At 38.4% G+C, this 10320-nt stretch overlaps 2 protein-coding genes across 7 annotated transcripts in view; one reads left to right on the top strand and one right to left on the bottom strand.

Moving 5' to 3' along the window:
• Positions 1-338: 338 nt before the first annotated feature.
• On the top strand, positions 339-2343 carry nkiras2 (NFKB inhibitor interacting Ras-like 2). Its single transcript, XM_057346112.1, has 4 exons — positions 339-436; positions 949-1065; positions 1149-1390; positions 1461-2343. Exons 2-4 carry the CDS (start codon positions 972-974, stop codon positions 1701-1703), a joined length of 579 nt encoding a protein of 192 aa, XP_057202095.1. The 5' UTR covers positions 339-436; positions 949-971; the 3' UTR covers positions 1704-2343.
• A 1303-nt stretch (positions 2344-3646) lies between these two features.
• The window catches only part of znf385c (zinc finger protein 385C), a 70787-nt gene continuing 64113 nt past the window's right edge, over positions 3647-10320 (bottom strand). For 3 of the 6 annotated variants that reach the window (XM_057346657.1, XM_057346659.1, XM_057346660.1), the window contains 5 exons: positions 8838-9125; positions 8574-8761; positions 7904-8002; positions 7718-7810; positions 3648-7537 (listed from right to left, as the gene is read on the bottom strand). In XM_057346657.1, coding sequence (XP_057202640.1) covers positions 7310-7537; positions 7718-7810; positions 7904-8002; positions 8574-8761; positions 8838-9125 — 896 coding nt within the window. In that variant the 3' untranslated portion in view covers positions 3648-7309. Of the gene's footprint in view, positions 7538-7717; positions 7811-7903; positions 8003-8573; positions 8762-8837; positions 9126-10320 lie in introns of all 6 variants that reach the window. The other 3 variants (XM_057346658.1, XM_057346662.1, XM_057346661.1) reach the window with 3 other exon arrangements.

Here is a 10320-nt window from a genome sequence, read left to right as displayed (position 1 = left end):
AAAATTGTGAAAAGCGCTATAGAAAGGAATTGAATTTTTATCTGAATCTGTATTAATTGAATCTGACTTAATTAACACATTACATCAAACCCTTTTTAATGTAAAAATGTTTTATTTATGGGTCAATATGATACATTTTTGAAGACTTCACATTCTCTCACGCTCTTCATTTTTTTATTTTAGACTACAGCGTAATTTGGTATTCATATATTGGCTTTGATATATAGCCCATTGTGTTACGCCGGTCTATTGTATGTTTAGATTTATTTGTTTTAATAAAATATGAAATTGTTAGACATGGCTTGAAATTGAAACTGAACTTGTTTTGCATGGGCTTGTCCTCCCGTTAGATGAGGGCGCACTGAAGCTCAGCGGAAACGGTGTCGTGTTTCGTCGAAGGCTGATGGCATTTGCCATAAACAGGAAGTGCGTTTGGGTGAGTACATCTTAGCTTCTTTAAACGTTTTCTTGAATTATTTTTGTTTTAAAATGGTTTTTAACATACAAATTCTATAAAATATGACTAAGTCAATGTATAGTAGTTTGACGATCTCTGACAGTAATGACAGGGTGATAAAATAATGCTTTAAAGACGCTGCAGGTGTATGCAAACCAGTAGCCCGTCATGTGATTTTATTATTATAGTTTACCAAAACTGTGACAATGATGAATGAATAATGCCTTTTTGTTAAAAGAGAGAAGTCCAGGGCTTTTATAGTCTTAAAACATCATATAACGTTACTATGTTGAATAAAGACACATTTTATACGTTATGTTACTGATTTATGCCTTATTGTCACACGTAACTGACGTTGTTGATGTGTTATGTTAGTTTCAATGTGAGAGCCTTATACAGGCTCATATATTTGTTAAAAATATGTATGCTTTCTTCAGACTGTGTTTTCTTTAAACCCACGTTTTGTCCCTGTGTGTGTTTATTTTATGAAGACTGTGAGCGGTTGTTCCTGATCATGGGCAAGAGCTGTAAGGTGGTAGTGTGCGGCCAAGGGTCAGTGGGTAAAACTGCTGTTTTAGAGCAGTTACTGTATGCCAACCATGTTGTAGGTAAGTATTTTGACAGCACGTACCTGAAAGAAGTTTCAAAGTGTCCCACAACTGATTAAATTTACATACCACTTTATTTTCAGGTTCTGAAACCATGGAGACGCTGGAGGACATTTACATAGGGTCTGTGGAGACGGACCGCGGCACCCGAGAGCAGGTGCGGTTTTATGACACGCGAGGGCTGCGTGATGGTCAGGAGTTCCCGCGGCAATACTTCAGCTTCGCAGACGGATTCGTGCTCGTCTACAGCATTGACAGCAAAGAGTCCTTCAAACGCATGGAGCTCTTGAAGAAAGAGATCGACCGCTGCCGTGACAAAAAAGAGGTTTGTTTCCTTGTTAAAGTTACTCGCAAGGTTAAACCATGCATGTAAATATATGTTTATCTCGTCACAGGTGACGATTGTTGTTCTGGGTAATAAGTTTGACCTGCAAGATCAGAGGAGAGTGGACAGTGAGGCGGCTCAGCAGTGGGCACGGCAGGAGAAGGTCAGGCTGTGGGAGGTGTCAGTGACCGACAGACGAACACTTATTGAGCCTTTCGTTCATTTGGCCAGTAAAATGACCCAACCTCAGAGCAAATCCACCTTCCCTCTCAGCCGCAACAAGAACAAGGGCAGTGGCTCCCAGGACAGCTAGAGATGGAGAATGAAATAAACAGGAGTGGGGAGAAGCAAATATTAGACGAAAGAGATCCGAGTGAAAATATGGAGCAAGAAAGATCTCTAAAGAGAGAAATATTAATGGAAGAAGACACAGAATCTTTAAAAAAATATTTGTTTCAATGTGGACTGCCACAATATTAAAAGAAAGATACACATGTTTGGAACAATGTATAAAGTTACTGCAATTATTTACAATTATCAAGTTGTTTATGAACATATGGCTTAGGTTTTTTTGTGTAATAATTATACCACACTGAAATATGTACCTCTGCAGTTACATAGTTGTTACGTTTTATGTAAAAAGCAGCAAGGGTCACTTAAATTCATTGCAGACAATGTATTTTGCATGATGTTGCCATTATGACTGCTACTGTTAAGTCTTAAGTTGCAATCTGTGTGAATGTGAGTTTTTCTTCATTTCTAGGATTTTATATTTTTACTTATTCAAAACAGACATTCCAATCAACAAAATGTTTACTGTTTTATATCACAAGAACATATTTCTGTGTCAAAACGAGTCTGTGAGATTCTAAGTATCACCACTGTGCCATTGTACTGTTTGCCCTCATGACACTGCATTTCAGTTACATCTTTATAAAGCTTGTGTCATCATATTCTAGAATGTTATTTTGCAAAATGTTATTTTAAAGCTAACTCGCACTGCTCCAACAAACACAAAGCCTACAGTTGTTGCATTGTACCCTTTTAATACTTGGTGGTGTTTTTTGGGAAGTGTGAGCATGGCAGTTTGTAAACTTTGGAAAGATTGTTGGTGTATGTTTAACTTAGCTTTTATAATGATACATATTATCTCATCCTTTTGAAATGTAAATTATTTACGTACGTTTAGCCGTTGATGCTACAGTTGCTATTATTTCTGCTTGAAAAAGTTGTGATTTATTGCTTTAAATATTTAGCTGATATGGGTTGGCACTGGTTTGCGTAGACTTTTGTTTTAATGCATTAATGTATTTTCCCTACAAAGCATTATTTACTGTATGATTGTCATATTATTAAAGATTTTTGTCTGGCATTGCACATTTCTTTTATAATTTATTTAATTATCCCTATGACCTCTGTTTGTTACAACAAAGTGCCAGGAAATTATCTGTTAATTTTACAGACATTTCTGTTCATTCTAAAACAATGTCATGCTAAATTCAAAATCCAGATAAAACAGCTGCAATCTATCAATATGGAGAATTCCTTCATATTATTACAGATTTATCAAAAATCATTTTAATGTTCTATAAGGACAACATACACGGTTCATACACAGCACAGAGCTTGTCTTACAAGTAGATGAGGACATGACAGCAGGGGCAGAAGTGGCTTTATTTGCCATTTATCTCTCTTTTCACGGTGTGGATATTTCATTTAGTTCATGGCTAAATCTACAGTGACCTTATAATAGAGGGTGATCCGCTTCTGTCAGGCAGAGAATGTGTCTCTGTATGTGATTAACAATTTGTCTGAAGTTAATGGTTAGTTTAAGCTATCCTAATCCTCCCTTTAAAAATGGTTCATTTATTGCATTGCCGAAAAAAGCACTAGACTAGACTAGACACCAGCACCTATTATTGGTTTAGTTGCTAGTAATATGTTTTTTTAACAACTTGTGTGATATTTGACAACTCATAAAAAGTAAGCGACTAGAAATTTTAAAATGTTTAGTAATAGTCAACATATTAACAACAGAGCCCCACAGCATTCAAAATTGTAATTTGTTAAACATATTCTAGTAAAATGTTAGTGACAAAAAATAAATACGTATATATTACTTTTATAAAGCTATTTGTAGGTTTTCAAGAAGGCGAAAATAGCCATTCATCATTTGTGAAAATAGCCAAAATAAATTGAGTGTGCACCTGTTTGCTCGCTTCAGCCTTCTTGCAGTACTCTTTATAAACACAGGGTGGCACCCGATCATTAATATCGCGCGACATAATAAAAACGACTAAACCTAAACTACCGTGTGTGTATCATCGAGTGTGTCGGACAGACAGCTTTACAAATTATGGACTGTAGCACGTTTGGTGAGTTTACAAGTTTACGTGAGTTTCGACGTGTTTGTAATTAAGCAATACGCCATTGCAAGCTGTCAAGCTCCCGTCAATAAGCAGCACCACAATCCCATAAAAGAAAAGCCAGAGCGCTGAGGTGGAAGATCTAATCGATTTATTTCTCTCTCTCATTCTCTGCTTTATTTCGTTTTCACGCATTCATACACACCCTGTACAGAGAAATAGCAAATGAGTCAGAAAACAAAAACCCTATGAAAATACGTTTCTCTTTGTGTCAGATGACAGTTCGGTGCAGTCACAAACAAACAAAAAATGCATCGAGTACAGCGAACAAGTATGATGTCTGTCAATATTTAAATTACGGAATACTGGCCATGTCCCTTTTTAGAAGCATTATTTAAATGTTCTCATTTTGGTTCATGCCTTTAAAACATCTAGCTGGATTTGACACAATTTACATATTTTTCTGTAGAACAGTCACGCGCGCGCACGCTCACACACACTTGCACACGCGGCTCCATGAGTTTGTAACAGATGCATATTTATGGGAGAAATACTTGTGTGCTTTTTGATCACGATGTGTTTCTATGATTGTATGTTTTTCCGTGTAAGAAAAAAATACTATTGAAAAAATAATATGGCATTTAGGCATTATCATAGTAGAGTTTGGCACAAAGCAGAAAGAAAGATGTGTGTGTCTGTGTGTGAATGGTCAAATTGTCCTGAAGCACAGTGGACGTATGTGGAAGAAATTAAAAATGCCATCCACTTGTCTTGTCACCACTGGCAACGGATGTTTCCAGGAGTGCCCTGTGACACAGCAAATGTTCCATTACATCAGATGCCCAAGAAAAAAAGTCAAATGAAGCCGTTTCCAGTGTTATTGTGATTGTGAGAAGAACTCGCCAAACAATAAGAGGAAAAACGTACAAGACAGACTGAGGGAGAGAAACTAAGTTATCTTCCTATTTTCTTAAAAATGCTCCAGTATCCGCAATTATTGCTTAAAGACTGAATTTCACTACACTGAAACAAACAAAGCCCCTAACAAACAAAATAATATAAAGATATTTTTGAACTGTTACGTTATGAACGATGTGAAACTACTAACTTGCCAGTCACACTTATATCGTAACCAAACATATGGACCTCATGACACATCTAGAAATGGAATAATTGTGTCAGTGGTGCCTCAAGAAACCAATATTCACTGAGATAATGTTATTTGTCATTCACATTTTGTCTTTCTATGGATCTTCTAGCTATGGAGGATGGATTGGTGTGATGTTCAGGAGTTATCAAAACGCACGTCCACACAAACAAACAAATCATGGAGTCCACGCAAAGTCTCTGTTTTAAAGTGTCCTCAGGAAAAGTCAGAATTTGTCCATGTTGTGCCTCTTGCAGCTTGGTTTCAATATGGCTGTTGTTGGTTAGCTCTGTTCAAGGCCCCAGGCTTCATTCCCGAAGGGCGATTCCTCGTCTGGAAAGCAAGAGCCCTGAGTGGGCATGAGACTCACCCATGACCAAGACTGTGACGCCCTTATCTGGGTGTTTAGGGTCTCAAACGGCCCGTTTTTAGCATTATATTCCGTCCCCTCAAAATCCTCTCAAAGCACTTACAATTTGACATGAAAACTACATAAACTTATCTACTTCAGATTAGATTATCTGCTTATTTCTGTTGAAATGGCAACAAAAGTATTAACTTCATCAAGAAGAGATCGTTCTTATCATCACATTAATTACAATAACCAGATAAAGCATCTACATTAAACATTTCATAAAATTCTACATATTTACTCTAATTCTTAGTGAATATATTATAAATGTTATTGACTCATAGATCACTTTTAAAAGATGTATTCATAAAATATTTACAAAAAAAGCTCTGTGGACACATTGAAAGAAAAACAGACGAACGATGGCTTTAGTGAAACAACATAGACTCAACATCAACACCTATTTGCTATTATAAGGTCTGGAGATCCACCCAAGACCATCAGATGACCATCCTGGGTCAATAATCTGTTCTTGACAGATTTGTAACAGTTTGTATGCTTGTAGTCAGTTTTCGATTAGGGCTGTTATTAGTTTAAAACATTTAATTGCATATAGGCCTATCAATATTTGCTGGAAACCAGAAGTAAATAAAGATGATTCAAAGACACAGCGGCAGACATTGCAAAAAGTGCCTTAGAAAGTCAATGTTTTGATCGTTTCATTTCCCTATCGTTGAATATAAGCCTGTCGCACGTTTTCATTTTGATATTTTTATACACAATACACTGTGTATTCTTGTAACATTATTGCACCAAAAATCCCTTTCTATAGTATTAATATATTCACCAACCGCTATTAAAGTCATTATGTGTTGGCAATGGCTCATCTCAGCCACTAAACCGGTGAACGCTTCCAGAAACAAACCCCTAATGTTTTCCTTCTGTTGAATAGAAACAAAGGAGCAATGAACTCATGACAGGTTCAGGATCATTTACACACACATACAACAAACAAATAACATGCTGTGGCTTTAGATCTCAATCGAGATGGAACACGGAGATTTTGACAGGCACGCTGACCTTTGTCAGGCCGTAATGAGGGACTACTGAGGACGAAATATGCAGACATAAAAGGCCACGTCAAATTGTGACTCGACCATAATCATCTCATCTGAAACTGTGTGTGTAAGTGTGTGAGCATCTGCAATCTCGAATCATCTAATCTATGCATCAACACTGAGAAAATTGGGACTGATTGAGAGCGAGCGAAGAATTAGAGCGTTGCTGTGCTACAAAATTGTCACCTTCTCCTATTAGACTCACACTCGGTATTACTGTGTGATTACCCATGACAGTGAGCTTTAGCAGCTGTAAACCGACAGACCGATGAGGTTTGTGTTTGTAAGGAAAGCCGGTCAGATGAGGTTACTCGAAACGTGTGAACACAGACCAAGGACATGTGGAATGCCGTGAAAACAGACATTTGAAAAAGAATTAAAAAAATGCATCAAGTAAAGGGATGTTTGCATTTCCTCACTAAACGTACAGCTAGAGCAGTTATAGGTCTCTAACATTGGCTTTCTCTACTAAATTATAGAAGAAAAACCTGATTAATATCTGTATAATGATAAATATCTAAAGCAAAGCTAAATATCCATTTCATAGAGATTCTTTTTCATCGCCTTAGCAGCCGTTCCTAGGACAGCGTGTCCTGTCAATCAAACGTTTATCTGCATAGTGGGCTGGTGTTTGCGCTGAAGCCCCTCCCAATAACGGGTCTTGCTTCCGTCTATAATATCTCATGCGTTCCCTCTCTCTCTCTTTCTATATATCACACACTCTCTCCCTTTGCTGCATAGTTCAAGAGTGACCCATATAGGGCACAGTCTTTGAGGGTTATAGGGAACATTAATGGAGTGTGTTTTTTTTTTTAATCTGCGTGTGTATCTTGGAGAGAGTAGGGGCACGAGATTGTACAGAGACTGTCGGTGCTGTGAATAGATCGTAAGACTAAGATCGTAAGATCTTAATAAGATCGTAAGAAGCTTGGGTACTCAATAAGGTGAAAAAATAATGGGAGTGTGCGTGGCTCTCAGAGGTCCAGGCGCCGGTCGAAAGAGGGCGGGGCCGAGGATTGGCGTCTGAATGAAAGCCGTGCCCGCTGGGTGACGGAGAGCGAGCGGATTGGCTGCGACGGTGCAGATGGTGGGCGGAGTTAAGTGGGTGGGCAAAAAGTTGGCGGTTAGATTTTTTGTCAAGTGCTTCTGTAGAATCAGCTTAGTCTGAGAGAAAGATAGAGAAAGACAGAGAGATGATCAATTACAATGCATGACAAAAAAGCCACAACGTTTTATTTAAGCGAAAGCATGAAAAAAGAAATTCTGAAATTCTCCAAACAGGAAGCTAACGTAACACACATTGCAACCGTGAGCTGCTGATTGGCCTAAAGGTCTGTCACTCACCTGTGAGGTCAGAGAGGACAGATTGCATTGGGTGATGACTTTCTTCATTGCAGACACTGCACTGCTCGCATAACCATTCCACCTGATGCTCTGCTGTGAGAGATCAACAGTGCTCAGTTGCTATAATTCAGTGTGTGCGTGTGCGTGTATGTGTGTGTGTGTGTGTATTTGTTTGTGTGTGTTCACCGATGCTGCTGAGGAAGGCTGGCTCTTGGCGTGAGGGTTGAACTTGGGCTTAGGGGGCTTCCCAGCCAGTCTATCCTTATGCCTTCGACTGTTCATGTGCTAGACAGAACAAATAAATACAGAGATTATTATATAATGATTTAAAATGAGTTTTTCAATCCTGATATCATGACAAGTTTGTTACACAATGTCCTTCTACAAGTTTTAACGAGACAATTCATACATCAGCATTTTCTCTCTTTTTAGTCTCTCAACAGGCTGTTCTTGTTCACTTTACACTGTAGCGGGTTAAGGGAAGCATGAAATACCATTAAATGTCATGTTCTGCAGGCCTGAGTGGACACAAGACCACCAACACACATGCACAGTCTCACTCATCAAACTATACATATAGACCAATTTGCAAGCTGTAAACACTGGTCCAGAAGCACTTTTGGTTTTTCAAAAATCATGTTTTTTTATTGTGTTATGTTTTTATTGTGTTTTATTGGGTTAGTTAGCTGTATTATTACTTACTTTATTATTATAAAAAACATGATTTTTGAATATAAAGAAACTTCATTTGTTTTTGCAAATGAAGTCTTCATATATAATTAAATGTTAATTTAATTTATAATAATTATTCTATTGTGTCATGTGTATGCAGGTGTAAATGTTTGTTGATTGTTACCTGGCTCAGCTGAGTCTCAGAGTTCACATGAATCTCGCAAACTTCACAGTAGAAGCTCTTGCTGGCTACGCCCACACTTCCCTTACTGGCCAATCGCTTGCTTTTACATGAGGTACGGGATGACATTGCTTTTCCTCGCCGTCTTGGCAAAACACTTTGTCCTTCCATCATCAGTTTATGCTTGGTGCCTAGCAAACAAGTAGAACGTTATTCACGATATGTCAACACACACAAACACACACACGCACGCATACAGATACACACCACTGTTATGAGCCTCCATCTGAGTGGTGGAATTGACTGTAACTTTGCAGATGGGACAGTGCAGGTGTTGTTTGGTCTTTTTGGGGTCCTTCTCAGCCTGTGTTTCTCCTGTAGGGCTGTCCTGCTCGCTGGTGACAACAGAGGCATCCGGCGGGCTATCTGTATGCTGCGATTGAGGGGAAGAGTCGGACAGGTCTGCAGATGACACCTCTGATGTAGGCGTTAAGACCACGGAACTGGAGTGAGCATTGTCCACCCTTATGACAGAGTCTGAGTCAAAGACCGCAGCTGCAGAGAGAGAGAGAGAGAGAGAGAGAGAGAAGAGAGAGAGAGAGAGAGAGAGAGAGAGAGAGAGAGAGAGAGAGAGAGAGTCAATCTGCTATATATACTGTATGTATATAGAGTGATATTTTTAGTGGTTGAGCTTTATTTAACTTTCAGACACTAAACTCTAAGCCTTTTGAGTGTCTTTTCAGTGTACAGTGGTACAAAAATGCAACTTCACAACTTCAGTACACACAGGCAAAAAAGCTTACAACGGACTATCTAGGACAGTGGTTCTCAAACTTTTTTGTTGTAAGGCCCCCTTTGTGTAGAGTGCATTGCTTTGCGGCCCCCCAAATAAAGACTTATAATCTTGAACTTAAAATATTCAGTTAAACAATGCTAAAACATCAGTTCTTTTGGTTGGTGGCGTTGTTTTTCTGATGTTTGATTGCACAAAATTTATGATAAATATCTATATTTCTAAAATGCCACAAAATCTGTGGCCCCCCTGGAACCATCTTGGGCCCCCAGTTTGAGAACCAGTGATCTAGGAGACAGCTGCAACTAGTAAGCCAACAGTGGAGCACCATTATTACGTAAGCATTAAACCATCCTTTCCGCCCAAACATCTGAACGTCTGCTGGCTGTAATTTAGCAACAGGCTCAACTCCAAATTGATAGAAATGTGCAGCACACAGGAATACAAACACACACACATACACGTTCAAACTGTTGTTGTCAATGTAACATTATTCAGACTGAGATTTTTATAGACTGATGTTCATGTTTTGAACCTCTAACCCTTTATTTATATCTGCCTTTGAAACTTAAGTGCTGTGTCCTTCTCTTTGATCTGTTAAAACAGAAGAGCAGGGCCGTAGCAGCCTGGGCAGAAAAAAATTATATGAAGAGCTCCATCAGTTTCTGTAAACACAAAGAAATAAACAAGTCTGGGAAAAGGCATTTAAAGAGCAAGTTTACCCAAAAACAAAAATTCGGTCATCATTTACTCATTCTTAATTTGTTCCAAATCTGCATACATTTCTTTGTTCTGATGAACACAGAGAAAGATATTTGGAAGAATGCTTGCAACCAACCAACCATTGACTTCCATAGTAGGAAAAATGACAATGGTAGTCAAAAGTGCCACAGAACTATTTGCTTCCCTACATTCTGCCAAATATCTTCTTTTGTGTTTAACAGAACTTTAAAGAAA

The sequence above is a fragment of the Triplophysa rosa genome, linkage group LG11 (assembly GCF_024868665.1).
Source record: "Triplophysa rosa linkage group LG11, Trosa_1v2, whole genome shotgun sequence".
NCBI lineage: Eukaryota > Metazoa > Chordata > Actinopteri > Cypriniformes > Nemacheilidae > Triplophysa > Triplophysa rosa.
Note: the sequence above shows the minus strand (reverse complement) of the source record. Positions and strands in the feature narration are given on the sequence as shown.

Coding starts and splice junctions, on each gene's coding strand:
- nkiras2 (XM_057346112.1), top strand. CDS start 972: ATGGGCAAGAGCTGTAAGGTGGTAGTGTGCGGCCAAGGGTCAGTGGGT. Junction 1,066..1,148: donor GTATGCCAACCATGTTGTAG/GTAAGTATTTTG, acceptor CTTTATTTTCAG/GTTCTGAAACCATGGAGACG. Junction 1,391..1,460: donor GCTGCCGTGACAAAAAAGAG/GTTTGTTTCCTT, acceptor ATCTCGTCACAG/GTGACGATTGTTGTTCTGGG.